The 16,610-nt window shown below is 41.8% G+C and overlaps 1 protein-coding gene across 1 annotated transcript in view; it reads left to right on the top strand.

Moving 5' to 3' along the window:
* Nucleotides 1–16,066, top strand: part of LOC117491005 (desmoglein-2-like) — a 41,654-nt gene extending 25,588 nt beyond the window's left edge. The window contains exons 6-14 of the mRNA XM_034140811.1: nucleotides 748–882; nucleotides 1,059–1,244; nucleotides 10,031–10,296; nucleotides 10,400–10,542; nucleotides 10,707–10,928; nucleotides 11,168–11,401; nucleotides 13,584–13,702; nucleotides 13,837–14,082; nucleotides 14,381–16,066. Coding sequence (XP_033996702.1) covers nucleotides 748–882; nucleotides 1,059–1,244; nucleotides 10,031–10,296; nucleotides 10,400–10,542; nucleotides 10,707–10,928; nucleotides 11,168–11,401; nucleotides 13,584–13,702; nucleotides 13,837–14,082; nucleotides 14,381–15,439 — 2,610 coding nt within the window. The 3' untranslated portion in view covers nucleotides 15,440–16,066. The remainder of the gene's footprint in view (nucleotides 1–747; nucleotides 883–1,058; nucleotides 1,245–10,030; nucleotides 10,297–10,399; nucleotides 10,543–10,706; nucleotides 10,929–11,167; nucleotides 11,402–13,583; nucleotides 13,703–13,836; nucleotides 14,083–14,380) is intronic.
* Nucleotides 16,067–16,610: the final 544 nt, after the last annotated feature.

Raw genomic sequence — 16,610 nt, 5'->3', positions numbered from 1 at the left:
TGAAACACGTAGATAAAATGAGTGTAAAATGCTTAGAATCTAAATTCTAAAAATAGAAAACTGCCTTAATGTAAATTACAATGGCAGACTTGTCCCGAAGAGTTGACATGACACTTTGATTATCTGACATAGATTGCCGCTGTAGTTCACCTAAATATAATTTGCTTCAGCTGAAACACTTTGGTTTTTCTTTAAAGTCAACTGTCACTGTACATCCAGTGCAATCACAAGATGTCATATGTAACGTAGCCTGACTAACAGGCTGTGTGTTTGAGCCTGCCATTGGCTGCCTTGGACGCAATTTTCCATCCCTTATCCCAGTGGTTCCCAAACTTTATCAGTCAGGCCCCCCTTGGGTAATTGGAAATATTTAATAATCAAACAAGATGTCAAACATTTATCTTGACCTTTCTTTGTTTTCCTTCTCTCTGTTTCTTATCTTGTCCACTGAGCTTAAGACGAGCCTATCAGAGGAACTTTGCCACTAAATTGGCTGAAGCCCAATAGTGGGCTTGTTTTGTCAGGGCCTTCAGTTTCCGAATTATGATGGGTTCAGACCCTTTAAGTGTGGAGATAAGGTCCACTATGTGAGAATGCCTCATGTTTTATGTAGTACTTCACAGCACTGCACATCCTGTAGCTTGATAATTTGCCATCCTATTTAGATTAGTATTGGTAGTTTGATTGAATCTTACAGAGAAGTCCCTGCTCTAACACTTCCTGTTCTATTCCACATTCTTATTTCAGACAGCGGATCAGTACACTCTGACAGTGAAAGGTCAAGACCTGAATGGTTTACCAGGCGGACACAGTGCAACCAGCACTGTTGTCATTAATGTTCAAGATGTTAATGACAACCTTCCCACTCTGGAAAAAATGGAGGTACTTTTCTTTCTCACATTCTCCCTTCTTTATCAACATGTTAAACTGTATGTTGATGTAATAAGTTTAAGGGTTTTAGAGTTAAATGGGTTTAAGGTTTCCTTTAAGGGAAAAAAATGATATATGGAAATGTATTTTCAAAAATGACTGCATCTCACAACGCTTTTTACCTGCAGTATGAAGGCAGCATTGAGGAGAACACGGAGGGTGTGGAGGTGATGAGGATCAGAGCAAAGGACTTGGACCTGGAGGCCTCAGAGAACTGGGAAGCCATGTTTGTCATCGTCAGAGGGAACGAGGCCGGGTACTTCAGCATCAAAACAGACCCCGCGACCAACGAAGGCATCCTGATGCTCGACAAGGTACACAAGTTCAATAAAAAAAAAACACAAGTGTTAGTAAAATGATCATAATAGGAGTAGGTGAGACAAGAACGTTTACGTAGGTACAGTATGAATGGGTCAACTATGAGGGGCCGTGTAGGCCAAAATTCAAACTCACCTCGCCCACACACTACTGAAAACATCGGGCCTTGCACACACACTACTGAAATCCTCTCACATTCACTACTGAACACCTCACACACACACTACTGAAAATTAAGCCTCACACACAGTGGCGGCCGGCCCATAGGGGCGCTAGGGGCGCCGCCCCCCCTCTTCCCACATTAAAAATAAAATAAATAAAAAAATATATATTTAAAAAATATATTTTTTATTTTTATTTTTATTTTTAATAAACAAGGTAAATATTATATAATTGCTATCAGTAAAATGTATAATCTACAATAAAATCTCGTTTAAAATTGTGTTACGATGTCTAAAGTTACTGATAAGTCACAAGTTCCTGCCTGGCCTTGCCCGTGTATCATTACTCCCTCTCGTCTGGGCGCAATGCACAGCGCCCAGATGAGAGGGCAGCAAGTGCAGCAGAAGCCAACTGTTGCTATCTTTAAACTATCCCGCCGAAACATAATTTCAGCCAATCAGCGTCGTCAAATCTGATGGTCACAGGGCTCCTACGTGAGCGCCCGGTGCAGTCTGTGAGTTGTTTGGACTCGTATCCAAGGAGACAAAACAGGAAGCTGTCATACACTCTGGAAGCTACCATTAGCAGCTAATGAAAACTCCGTTTTTGACATAAAAATGGAATTATGGATCATCAATCATTTGTGACAGACACATTGGATTAACCTTCAGCTGCGTTTTTCTCGTTTTTGATCAGAATTGTTATTCTGCAAAAGGTGAGCATATCTCCGTGTTTTGCTACCTAAAGCTACGTCGTGTGATGTCTGTATTTGCTGTCGTGAGTTCTGATCGCTCAGTGATGATACTTATATTTCTAGAATCTGGAATCCCAGCTTGTTAGCACAGTTTATGCTGTAGAAACTATGTCCAGGACAAGGTGTTTGGAAGTTTTGGAAGATTCATAGCTAACCACACTGAAGTTATGGAGGTATTGATCAGTCTTCTCATATTTTTAAGCCTCAAATTGTCCTCGCCCCCCCCCCCCCCCCTCTAACATCACCAGAAGTCATAATTTAGGGGGTCTTTTCTCAAAAAAATGCCCCCTAGTATTGTTTGATCACCATTTCCACAGCCCCACCTAAAATATTTTCCACCAGCCGCCACTGCTCACACATATTACTGGAAATTAACCTCACACACACGCAACTGAAAATTAACCTCACACACACGCAACTGAAAAACATTTTACTGAAAGGTTCTTAGTAGGGAATGTGCATGTGTTTCACCTATGTGTGTGAGAGGGGGATTCTTGCTGTAACGGAAGTCATTGTAATGAAACGGAAGTCATTGTAATGAAACGGAACTAACAAAGAGCAATGCTGCAGTGATACAGTAGGTGGCGATAATGCTCGTCTGTTTGCAAGTCGCCATTAAAGAAGATGAAGAAGAACGAAACGGAAGGTTCAATTCAGTATGGATTTATAGAGAAACGGCACCGCAGCCGTAGGCTGGACCCCGGGCCGAGCGGTCTACAAACTGAGACGGTCTGGTCTATCGAGGTGTTCTTGTTTACATCACCCTGCGCAGCTCGTGAGGTGGCCTAGCAACCCACTAGCAACATGCACAGCTGCAATAAGCTAACAAGCTAACTAAGCCGAAATTGAGCCAGACCCTTTCCTTTTTTTGTTTTACCATTTATTGAAGTGATTGATATTTCAGGCTCAGAGGACAATGGCCAGTTAAATATGGTTGATTAAGCTGCGTACTTCTAGCCAACAGTTGTGTTCGCATTAGTTAGTTAACAGTAAGTAAATATAAGACTGACCTATGTACTCCAGCTAGCCGGCTAACTTACATCTGTTGCTCCCGGTCTGCACGTTTTACGTTGCTTAAGGTAAGTGCACATGAAACTATTCAGCAAAACAATCAATAATAATCTAAGGTATTGAGTTTTGGGATATTACTTACATACAAATCTATGAATGCCTTCAGGTTTCTAAAATGTACAATATGGGGTAAATTCAACAGTGGACCCAGCAAAGATTCACATTTTTGTATGATTTTAGTTATTGATTTGTTGCTGTTACTTAATTATACTTTTAATAAATTCAAGTCAAGCTTAGTTACATGTGATGGTAGCTAGTTAGTGCTCTTACCTGTGTGCCTCCTCCGCAACCAGACTGTATTCAAACTCTTAAGTACCAGTTCTATCTACTTTACACAATTAAAAAGACAAAATCAACTACATTTATTGATATACCAATCTTTATTTTTGGGGCCTCTTCTTCTTTTAAATTAAACTTTCAGACGTGAGATATTGAAATACAGTAATAGTTTTGTCTATTTAAAAAAAACTGAGCCACTCCTTACAGTTAACTTCATATTTCTTATTGTCTAAAGCAGCGGTTTTCAAAGTGTGAGGCGCGCCTCCCCTGGGGGGCGCCAGAGAGCTTCAGGGGAGGCGCAGCGTGAGACAAAAAATAATGAGAAAAAGATGAGTAAAGTGACACTTGCCCACTGTTGGCTGTCTGTGGAGACCGAGTTCCCCCACCTCGCCAAAAAGGCTGTAAAAGTGCTCATTCCCTTCACCTCCACCTACCTGTGTGAGTGGGGTTTTTCCGCATTGACTTTGATCAAAAGCAAGTGCCGGTCAAGGCTGCAGCCAGAGTATGATCTGCGTTTATTCCTGTGTGCATCAAAGACGCAGACTCATTGTTCCCACTAAAGTAGGGGTGAGTTTAATAAGGAGGCAAAGTTGACGTTCAGTGTGTTGCCGGGAGCATATAAGGATGTATCCACGATGTTGAAAATGTTAAAAATTAAAAAAAAAAATGTGTTGAGAACACGGCGTGCGAAAATATACGGGTCGTGCTGCAGCTAGATTTGCCTGTCCTCTGTAAGAAGGTGTCGGCGACTGACATGCAAGGAAGAACGGCTGTCCACAGGCTGTTCCAACTTTAACAACTTTATTAACTTCCAGGGTAGTGAATTGAACATGCAATTGTAATTGGGTGTGTGGTATATTTTCATGCACGCACAGTCGCACACGCATGTTCCACAACACACAAACTGAACAACACTCAATTTTCCGATCGCTACCAGTGTCCTTGCGATCTTGTTATAACAACAAGTGCACGTTACTGATGCAATATGGTTGAGACCATTCGGGCTTATTCTAGTGAGGTGCAAGGAATAGTGGGGGAGTTTTATACAATATGTTTAAAACATAAAGATAAAAAGGTTTAAAAAAGTGATTGTTTAATGTTTTAAGGAGGTGACGCTACTCAGCCAATCAAATCGGTGCAGTCAGTGAGTCAGCACGATAGATTCAAACACATACACAGATACGAGACAAAAGGAGAGAAACAGTCGGAGTAATTTCAAATGGCGGAAGGTAGACAGCAAAACTGAGCATTTAATGACATTTTCTCTCACTGGACCTCTTTGAAATGCAATTGAATACCCCTGCATTATAGCAACAACAACAATAATAATAATAATAATAATAGCAATAATAATTGGGAGGGGGGGGGGGCGCGGCTGTTCTTATGTTCTCTGAGGGGAGGCTCACCTTCCCACACTTTGAAAACCCCTGGTCTAAAGCATTTATTACACACATTTTCCCCTCTCATATTCACGGTGTGGATCAATTGAGACGGCGTGGTGTCCAGAGAGCTGCAGAGACTTTGGGAGAAACCTCAGCGTGACGGATGTCCTGTCTGTGGGTTTGGCTGGAGAGGACTGAGGTGGAGAGGTCTTTCTCTGGGAGGAGGAGCAGGCCTGATGGAGGAGGACCAGGCCTGATGAAGAAACCCCCAAACTGCATCTGTGAGCCCATACTGGGAACAGCTGTCACAAACAAATGATGGTCCTGTTTGAATACACACTATTCAGTGTGCAGATTTTTCTGTTCACAATAAAAGTGTAGTTTCTTAGTGAATGTCTTGTATTGGTCTTTAATCTCATATCAGCTTTTCATTTTCTTCTGGTCCCTCGGAGAAAACGGTGAGGCAGTTGTGTCCTTCAGGTATGTCCTTTCCTAACAGAAATGACAAGACATATCAAACATATTACATTATTGCAGAGTAAGTATGTTATTTATGAAAGAGGTGTGTTTGTTTATTAAGCGGCTGTAGAAATAATATATATATTTATTTTAATGTGTTTTTTAAATTCATCACTTTGTACTACAAAGATAATCAGATTATGAATGAACAGTCTGCAGTTAATCAACATTAAAATATATGTTATTATTAAATAATATTCAACTGTTATCAGAACTTAGTGTAAGTCATGCTGTTCGGTTGTCTCACTACAAGAAGCACTTTTACCACGTCTTTTACAGACAATATGTAGAGACAATTGGTAGTAATTCTCACAATGTAAAATAAGAATTGCCTTAAATTACACACATTGAAATGTGAAAGGTGATTATAGTTGTTACTTTATCTATTTAAACCAGAACGTTTCTCGATTCTTTGTACAGTATGAAAGGAGTCTTTGTACCTTTTGAGTCCATGCTGAAGTTCACTGATGTTAGGAATAGGTCTCTCTCTCGTGGTCAGTATCCTCTGGTCTGTCACAGACTTTTTTTTACATGCAAAATGTCATGTGATAATCGTTTGGTTATCCTTAAAAAAAAAGTGCTGGATATCACAGCCCATACTGTATCTTATCAGTTGGATTGTGTATTATTGTCTAGTTGGGGTCCTTTTTATTTTACTGTTATTTTGGAATCGTTTGTCATGAGACAGTCAATTTAAATATTTGTCCTATGCTATATTCACATTCATTTGTAACACACACGTAAGGGTAAAAGACACACATCTTTAACAAATGTAATGCAATGAATAAGCTTAATTGTCACAGAAGCACACATAACGTCATATCTAATATTTAAACAAATCATGTCCTTGTCCCTAAAGCATTGACTACGCTTTCGTCCTTAAATGCAGGCATTAAGCTACATGTTCACGTTCTGCTGCCACAATAAGTCGGTTTCTCCAGTGTATTGATAATGCTTAGTAAGTATTGGTAATAATATTAATAAAAACAACAACGTTTGGGTTCGTTCGTTTAATATGATGAACGTTAACCAGTAAACTTCAATAATCAACTCCAGCTCAACAAACCATATTGCAATATCTACGTTAACGTTATTTCTGAAACCAACTGGAAATGTGAGATTCGTATTTTTAAGATACACAGATCTTATAGTGAGGTAATCTCATACAGTACGCTGCTCTTCAACACTAATGTGACGCTAGCTGTCTGCATCGTCGAGCATAGCTATTTTAAATTAACAATAACGGACCGTCTACACAGCAGCGTTAAAAAAATCTTGGAGGTGGGCGTATCTGAAGCTTGAGGATTTTTTGCGAGCAAGGCACGAACAACCAATCACATGAATCTCCCGCCCGCGACATACGAAGCAAAAAAGCCCGAAGTAAACTGGATATAAACTCCCCAAAACAGGCGAAAACCTACCACTGTCTCTGCCACCTCCCTCCATGCCTGGCTCCTCCGGTTTATATCCCGGTAGGTCTGGTCATAAAGCACCGGGTGATTGATTCGCTACCGCTAATTTCTCCTCCATTTTTTGGAATATGAGGAAATGACCTGCGGTATGTCTCTCCCAGCATACACGCCGTTTGATTGGCTAGAGCTTGAACTGTCAGATTTGCGTACACGGGATTTGATTGGCTGACGCTTCCACCTCAGCCTCAAAAGTTGAACATTGTTCAACTTTGAATCCTGAAAATCCTGAAAATCTCCGCTCGCCTGCCCACAATGCAGTTCGGCGAAAAGTGAGGGAAAGTGACGTCACCCCATTCAAAGTGAATGGGCAGAAGCGTTTCAAGATTTTTTTAACGCTGCTGTGTAGACGGTCCGTAACAATGCATACAGTTACCTAACTAGCAAACTAACTAATGTACAAGCATGACCTTATTTGACCAACCTCACCGAGAAGCCTTTTGTTCTACAGTATAATCCTTCTTAATGTTTTACACTTCTCTATTATGTTTTAACTTGTATGCTACGGATAGCATCGTTAGCACAGATGTAGCTTCGTCTCGCTCGTTAGCTGAATTAAAAGACAAGTAAGAAATAAAGTGCTTGAATTTCACTTACCGAATAAACTGCATTCATGGACAGTCTGTTTGAACCGGAGAGCCATAAGATAAGTGCGATATTTCAATGAAGAATACTCCACCAGGCATCAACACAACAAACACGTCTGAGTAGCAGCCTGGAGCTAATGAAGCTAACAGGGCTAACGGGGCTAGCAAAGAGACCACTAGCAGTTTGGTACTTCCGTTTCATTACAATGACTTCCATTACATTACAATGACTTCCGTTACATTACAATGACTTCCGTTACATTACAATGACTTCCGTTACAGCAAGAATCCCCCTCACACACACATAGGTGAAACACATGCACATTCCCTACTGAGAACCTTTCAGTAAAATGTTTTTCAGGAGTGTGTGTGTGTGAGGTTTTCAGTAGTGTGTGTGTGAAGTTAATTTTCAGTAGTGTGTGTGTGAGGTTAATTTTCAGTTGTGTGTGTGTGAGGTTAATTTTCAGTTGTGTGTGTGTGTGAGGTTAATTTTCAGTAGTGTGTGTGTGAGGTGTTCAGTAGTGAATGTGAGAGGATTTCAGTAGTGTGTGTGCAAGGCCCGATGTTTTCAGTAGTGTGTGTGCAAGGTGAGTTTGAATTTTGGCCTACACGGCCCTTCATAGTCAACCTCTATAAACAGTACTGTCTTTTGTCAAAGTGTATCAAAAGGTTACAGGTTCTCCATTCTCCCATTAAAGGGGTCTATTATGCTTTTTGGGGTTTTCCCTTTCCTTTAGTGCAGGGGTATTCAACTAAAATTCAACGAGGTCCAGTTAGAGAAAATCTCCCCATGCAAAGGTCCGGAACATCAAAATGTCTAAGTTGCTTTATGAATTAGTGTGATATATATTGAAGTAGCCTGTAGCTTTATCAACGTCTGCATGTCATCAACAACTGACTGCCAATCAAATAAAGAAAGTACAATTCAAAAACAACAATATTTATTGTCAATTAACATTGAACTATACAGATATACAGTAAAATACTGTGGATATGTGTAATGTTCCTCTCTGGCTGCATTTAAAAATAAAATAGAGAAATAAATAAAATAGCTTTGTTAACCGTTTCACATCATGACTTAACAGTTTCAGACGATTATAGAACAATATCAGTCTTTACACATCATAACAATTGAACAGTTTTAAAGTTTCTCTTTCTTTATTGCAGTCCCTCACTCACTTCTTTTTATTCAGTGCGAGAATTGAGCTTGAGCTTGACCTGCCAGGAGTTTAAATCTGGGCTGAAATTGTGTCAGGGCCCTTCTCATACACACATGCAGGTGCTCATTGGTTAGCCTCGGTTAGCCTGCCCTGGAACGATATTTAGTTTTAATTTTGATCGTGGGGCCTATACTACGAAGCCGGATTTTCGCTTAGCCGGCTGACTTCAGGGAAAACTCGGGCTTTCCGGTCCTACGACGCTGGTTCTCTTTTTAGCGGGCTAGATCTCCATGGTAACTTATGCTGAGCGGCTAACCCCCTCGGGAATTGCCAGGTGTCCTTGGGTGCTTTGAAAGGCGCCCCTAAATAGAATGAATTATCATTATTATTTATTATCTGAAACGACGTAATAACTTTTAAAACTGTTTCCAGTCACTTGCCCCATGCATTCAGCAGCAGCAGGCCATTCACTTTGATTTGATCCCGTTATGAAATGTCATAATTTCGACATTAAAGAAATACTACATAAACGTTATCTTGCACATTTTATCGAACCATCTCCCTTTCTAACTTTCAATATATTTTAAGAGATCTCTCTCTCTGATCTGCGTGCGGGGGCGGGGCCTCACAGACACGCTGTATCTCTCTCGCTCACAGACATGCTGCAGCGCTGTGCAGTGTGCACACAGTTCTGCTGGTAATGACTTTTATGAGGAAACTTTTCCACCAATAATTCCAATAAGTATTCCAAAATGTATTCACTTCAGGTTTACGAAAGTAACTGTAATCAGATTACTCGTTTTTCAAATATAACGCGAGCTGAATACAGTTACTTGATTTTTGTATTCTGCTTTTAATGAGCGCCACGGTCTCTGAACAAATGAGACACACTGGTTCTGTGCTCCCAGTGGGCAGGATGAACATGAATGAGTTTGTCCACTCAGGGTTAAAAGCATGTAATTACACTTTCCTCTTCTTGGAGAGCGCCATGTGTAATTATTTGTCTCTCCCTGTCTGCCCCTGTTCAATCTCCTCTCCGTGTTCTCTGCCTGTATCGCTAATTATTCTCTTCACTCACTTTCCTCTCCGCTTCTCTCTGCCGCTCTCTCGTCTCTTCTTCTGTGTTTCTCTCCCTGTATCGCTCACTCGTCTCTTTCGCCCCCTGTCGGCGGCGGTTAAAATAGAATCACCCCGTCAAAATTGAAATCCCCTATTAATGTATTGATTATAGGTCCGGGTCCGTATAGGTCGGCGTCTGGGTCCGGATCCGGACCGCGGTCCGCCTGTTGCCGACCCCTGCTTTAGTGTGTTAAAGTTTCCTCCAAAGGGAGTTTCTCTCCTACATACGGCAAATTGATATTGATATATAGACTTTGTGTTTGTGTGTTCCATTTTAAAGGCTCTCGATTATGAGGATCATCCAATCCTTGACCTAGGATTAATTGTGAAGAACAAGGTTCCACTCTATGATGGAACCTTTGATACCACATATAAAACCTATCCGATCAAAATCAATGTGAAGAACCAGCCGGAGGGGCCAAGTTTTGACCCCAAAGTCAAAGCTATTCCCGTCTCAGAGGATGGCAGCTCCGTCAACATTAATGAAGTCATTACCCGCTACACTGCAATAGATGAAGACACTGGGAAAGTAGCTGAGAATGTCAGGTCAGTGCATAAACACATACTCAAAATGCTCTGTGGTTAACAGTACTTCAGCTTAGTTTTCTACACTCAATCATGATAACTGACACAGTGTATTCTACTGTAGGTATGCCAAAGGCTCAGACCCTGACAACTGGTTTACCATCGACCCAAAAACAGCTGATATCAAACTGAACAAGATGCCAGATAGAGAATCTCCATACCTGATCAACGGGACGTATTATGCCAAAGTAGTCTGCTTTACAGAAGGTACACTTTTAACACTTTGTTTCTTCTTCAGATCAAGATGCTTTGCATGTTGTTTACCAGCCTTGCCAACAGTTGAGATTAGCATTTTGAAAACGTTCATGAAATCTGTCCTGGAAATAGAAACAAATTAAAGCTGGTTGATTTCTTTATTTCCTTCAACACAGACATGCCTGCTAAAACAGCCACTGGCACCATAGCCATCCAAGTGGAGGATTTCAACGACCACTGCCCCACCCTGACCAGTCAAATCCAGACTCTGTGTATCCCCAATGATGCCGTTATTGTGAATGCTAAAGATGAGGATTTTTCCCCCAACGGATCTCCTTTTACCTTTGAAATAATCCCAGAGGGCACTCAGGGTAAATGGCAGGTGGAGCACTACAATGGTGAGGAGAATACTGTGAATATTTTAAAGTGTTGTACATAGATATTAAAACATTCAAATATACAATTAGAACTAGCTCTGTTAACATTAGTTGGTTTTCCTAACCCTAATCCTGGCATGCATCCTCAACCAGTTGAGCACCAGGATTTAATTGTTTTGTAACTATAATCATTATTATAATCAAAATATTAGAGTAAACACACTTGGCACACTCATCATCTGTTTGTCTCGTGCCTGCAGACACTGCAGCCATCCTCAGGGCCAAGGAGACCGTGTGGCCTGGTTTATACGAGGTGACTTTTGTGGTGAAGGACCAGCAAGGGCAGGCCTGTCCAGAACCAGAGAAAGTGACGGTCCAAGTGTGCACCTGTGAGGAAGGGGTGATGTGTGGAGATCGAGGTAATACCAAGAAAGGAGCAGAGTTAGGACCCGCTGGAATCGGACTGCTGTTCCTTGGTCTGCTGCTGCTACTACGTACGTATGCTTTGATGCTCAAGGGTTATATGATCAGGCGCCTAACAATGTAACTGTGCTAAAGACAATCTTAAATCAGGTTGAGTATAGTTAAGCCAGTTTAACAAGCCATTTACATGGGACAAAAAACAAAAGTCTGACATGAAGGGAATTCATTTGAAGAGATTTTAAGCCCCTCAAAACTTGGCTTTAAATATAAAGTATTTATTCATCATAACTTAATAAGCATTAATTATTTAGGTATGTTTTTAACAAAAAAAACTCAAGATTGTGTAATGAAATTACTCAAACTGAAGCTGATTGAGAAAATAAATCCTTTGAACAGCACCAACAACCACGAGGAACCAGAAGTTGAACCTGTAGTGTGTTATATAGGTTTTGTGCATGTAAATGATCTGCAAAGCTAAGTACATGGTTGCCTTTTATAGGATATAACATTAGCACATATTGGTTTAGGTAATTGATCTAGACCAGGGGTCTCCAACCTTTCTTCATCTGAGAGCTACTTTCAAAAAATTAAAGTGGCCAAGAGCTACTTGCATCACATCGCTTACATTTATTCACATAGCCCTCATCAGTTGAATTAAGCTATACTTACGTGTGAAATTGCAATACCTAAAGCTTATCAAAAATAAGGTCCAAGAAAACGAAGATTTCTCACATATTATTATGGCCCACATAATAAGTACATCACTGAACATTCACATAAGTGTCCTTAATCACCACCTTACAAGCATTTCACTCTTTTGTTAGTGAGATGAATGGCACTGCATCCAGTCCACCATAGAGGTGTATGCTGGACCCACTTAGGTTCACTCTAATAGAGTCATTTAAATGTTCATCAGTCAGTCTTGTTCTGTATTTAGATTTCATTCATGTCAGAAAAAGCTGCTTCACAAAGGTATGTAGAACAGAACCAAATAAAGCAGACATTTTCAGTGCTGCTTGGTGAATGTTCTTATAGTTTTCTGGGTCTACAAGGCTCCAGAAATGTTCTGAGTTTTGCTGAGACTTAAGCTGAACATTATTTTGGAGATCTCCACAGGATTGACACTGAACAGTTGTTCAGCCATCTTTTTCTTCTTCTTCTTTGTCTTGACATTAAATTATAAACCATAATAAATCAACTGTATAGGTCTAGCCTCCCTATATCTGTGTGTGAAAATGGTTCCATCCTCAAAAACAAAAAACTAATACTTCTGCAGTCTAGCTGCAGCTTCTAGCTACAGTCTTCTGTTAAAAAAAAAGACACTGAATGTCTTGAATGTGGCATCACACACAGGACTTGAGTCTGAACACAGCAGACAACAGGAGTATTTACAATAGCATTATAAAAACAAAAATAGTGCATGTGGGTGCACACTTACATTCTCTGTCTTACTGTTACATAAATCCCATGAATGTATGAGATTAAGTTAGCTTCATCATATCTCAATCAGTGATTAAGTGAATAATAAAGTTTCTATCGGGTCACTATCAGCCTGTCACTCATTATTTTCAGGGAGGGGGCGGGGTTTGGAGGAACAGAGGAGACGGTGATCGCGGAAGCTTTCCTCCTGCCTTCACAAACTTTACACAAGTATTTATCAACTGAAAATAGCAAGAGGACATTCATACTCTGCAATCCAAGACTTGATTAAATCCACCAAAAACCTGACATGACGATAACGAGTGTTTTTCAAAAAACACAAATCCCTCCCTGTGTGTCTCTGAGCCTCAGCGACAGGGCCTGATTCAAAGCGGGTCATTCTGCTGTTAGTTCTGGGCTGGTGTTGGTGGAGAAAGCAGACTGCTCCGTGTGTGGTGTCGCTGTGCCGCTGTCACGTCTGTTCCTTGATCTCTGCGTCACCGACCATTTGATATTCGTGTGACAGAAAACATTCTAAAATAAAAAAACGTTATTGTCCAGCCGCGGCCGAAAAATCAATAAGCAACCTTACTACGCGATAATCGATAATCGAGCGGCGAGCTACTGAAAAGCTGCCCGTGAGCTGCCCGCAAGCTACCGGTAGCTCGCGATCGACGTGTTGGAGAGCCCTGATCTAGACAGTGTATTACCTGGTAGGTTAGTGTGCCATGAAAAATAAACTGCATCCTTTTTTGGATAACCCCAAAGCAACACTGCATTCCCCACACCATGTTTAAGTAGCCTTTGAATAACACTTTGTTGTTGTTTTTACAGTTTTTCTTCTGTTGTTGCTCTTCTGCGGATGTGGGGAGGCCGCGGGCTTTACTGAGATGCCTTTCGACACCAAATCTCATCTCATTAACTACCGCACTGAGGGCCAGGGCGAGAACACGGTGAGACCAACATATATACCTTCATACTGGTTGATGCTGTTGAGAGGATGTCTGCTTGAAAGCTAACTTTTGACGCCAGGCAGCTGAATAAGTGTGGACTATGTTATAACATTTGGATCATTGATCTTTTACAGGAGGTGCCGCTACTGAACATACCGCCACAAGTGGATGGAGGAGTTGTGATTGGTGAAGTCCCAAGTCAGCCATCAGGACCTGGGATGTATTCGGACTATTATTTTCAAGGTGACAGCATCGGCTGGGGGACGAGTAACGTTTCAGGATTAGGAACTTGGATTAAGCGTGAAGGATCACAAGTACATCAAGGAATGTACGAGGGAATGGCTCTGCCAGACCATTTCCTGGGACAGTACTACAGTCAGGTGAGAAATCATTATAATATTTCTGTTCTTCACTTGTCATGGACAAATGTTTTGAAAATAAATTAATCTAGATGTGCGTACTTGGAACAGCTCAAATGCTACAACTTCTTATTACAAACTTAAAAAGGTTTGAAAACCATGTTTTCGGGCACCAACAATGTTTTCCAGTAGAACGACAGGCATTAACTTGGTATGTGATGTTATGTGCAGTACATACACATGCCACTTCATCATGGGATTTGTCTCAGTCAATAAATAAGGAAACCGTGGTTATGATTTCTCTTTTGTCTTTAAACAGAAGGTGACGAGTGAAAACGAAAACCTTGGAGGGAAAGACGCTCTTTTAGTTTATGACTACGAGGGTCAGGGCTCCCTTGCTGGCTCAGTGGGCTGCTGCAGCCTCCTGGAATCTGAGAACGACCTGCAGTTTATTGATGACCTCGGTATGAAGTTCAAGACCCTGGCTGAGGTGTGCGGAGGCAAGAAGATCGAAACTGAGGTCAAACCAGCGTTCATTTATCCACCCAGTGCATCCATCCAAACTCCCACCTCAGCTTGCCAGCAGCCAGCCCCTCCACCCAAGCTGCATCAGACCACATCTCAGACAGTGATCAGTGAGACATCTGGAAGTTCTCAGGTTGTGAAGGAGAGCATGGCCACAGCGATAGAAGGGATGACCACGGTGAGAACAGGGATGATCCCAGTGAGCACAGGGATGATCCCAGTGAGCACAGGGATGACCACAGTAAATGAAGGGATGGTGAATCAAGGTCCGATGATCTTGCTACAGCAGCAGCCGCAGCCCGTCTACTACACCACCACCACCCCTGTGCAGATGCAGTACGTCCTCCAGCCACAGGTTCAGAACACCGTGCTGCTGGCGGAGGCACCATCCACCAACCTGCAGGGCATGGTACTGCTCAACGGCTCCCAAACTGGACATGCCCAAGGCGTGGTGGTTCAGGGACAGACCGTGATGTCCAGCGGGCGAGCCCAGGGCCAACGCATGGTGCTGGTGGAGAAGAGCCGGGTCCATGGAAGTGGTGGCAACCTCTCTGGCTCCAAGACCATGATGGTGGTGGAGGGAAAAGCCCCTAAAGGGACAATAGAAGGGCTTAAAAGTAGCCAGACCCACTTTATGCACGGGGGAACTCTGCAGTCAGGGGTTTTTTCAGGATCTCTGGTGGTCGGAGGGCAAAGCAACAGAGGGCAGCTGGTCAAGGAAGCAGGATGTCTGTCCCTGAAAAGAGACATCTCTGGCTCTCAGAGCAACGTGGTGACTTCCTCTACCACTAGAGTGAACAAAACCCCCACCTACCACAAGGTGGTGGTACAGGAGACAAGAGAAATTCACTGAATGAGAGATCGTCCGGACTAGAGAGGTTCCTTCCAGTGAGGCTGATATAAGACTGTTCCTCTGGCCTGGTCTAGGTGGTGATGGGATGCTTGTGGGACTAACATAATGCAAGTCAGGCAATTGGACTGTTCCTATGCCTGGTCTAGGTGGTGATGGGATGCTTGTGGGACTACAATAATGCAAGTCAGGCAATTGGACTGTTCCTATGCCTGGTCCAGGTGGTGATGGGATGCTTGTGGGACTACAATAATGCAAGAGAACTAATGTGAGACAGTTAATGGAAAAGGAGCATGTTTCCTATATTCCATTGCAGACTCCATTCTAAAACAGAGTCAACCCAAAGAAAAGTCAACATTGAAGTAAATGAACAATACTCCAAACAGGGAAAATAAATAAACAAAATGTAAACAATAAAGTTGAATGATAACAATGCCAAGCTGACCCTCCGAAAAAATCCCAGCAGACCTATGTGATGACTGTTGCCTTCTTTTTCTGTACCTCTCAGAGACAAATTATGTACATACAGAATCACGTTTGGTATAATCAGTAAATCCTTAAGTTGTTTAATGGTGTTTGTTTTATGCTGTCAGTTGTTTTGCGCTAATAAAAAAAGACATAAAAATCCAACGGAATTCGAACGTGGTACTGTAATAGGATGCCACCGTTGCAACAAGTCAGTTTGTGACATTTCTTCTCTCCTAGATATTCCACGATCAACTGTAAGTGGTATTATTGCAAAGTGGAAACGTTTAGGATCCACAGCAACTCAGCCACAACACTTCGTGGATCCTAAACGTTCGCCGAATGCTGAGGCGCATAGTGCGTAAAAGTGGCCAAAGCTCTGCTGACTCAATAACTGCAGAGTTCCAAACCAGTTAGAGTTAGGACCCGCTGGAATCGGACTGCTGTTCCTTGGTCTGCTGCTGCTACTAAGTATATAGTAGAGGAACAAACCCCCCAAAAAGGCTTTAGTTATCGAGATACCCCTACCCGAGGTAGAACAAAGCACAACCATGTTTTTTCATTACTTTAATATGTCTAGTTTATGAAACGGATGGTTGTATACAAATATTTTACTGCAAAATTATTATTTTTGGTTAATGTTTGGAACTTTCCCATAACCGAAAATAGTGAAAATGTGGGCTCCTCTGAAAGGGGCCGTGTTGGCCTT

The sequence above is a fragment of the Trematomus bernacchii genome, unplaced genomic scaffold (assembly GCF_902827165.1).
Source record: "Trematomus bernacchii unplaced genomic scaffold, fTreBer1.1, whole genome shotgun sequence".
NCBI classification, from domain to species: Eukaryota; Metazoa; Chordata; class Actinopteri; order Perciformes; family Nototheniidae; genus Trematomus; species Trematomus bernacchii.
Note: the sequence above shows the minus strand (reverse complement) of the source record. Positions and strands in the feature narration are given on the sequence as shown.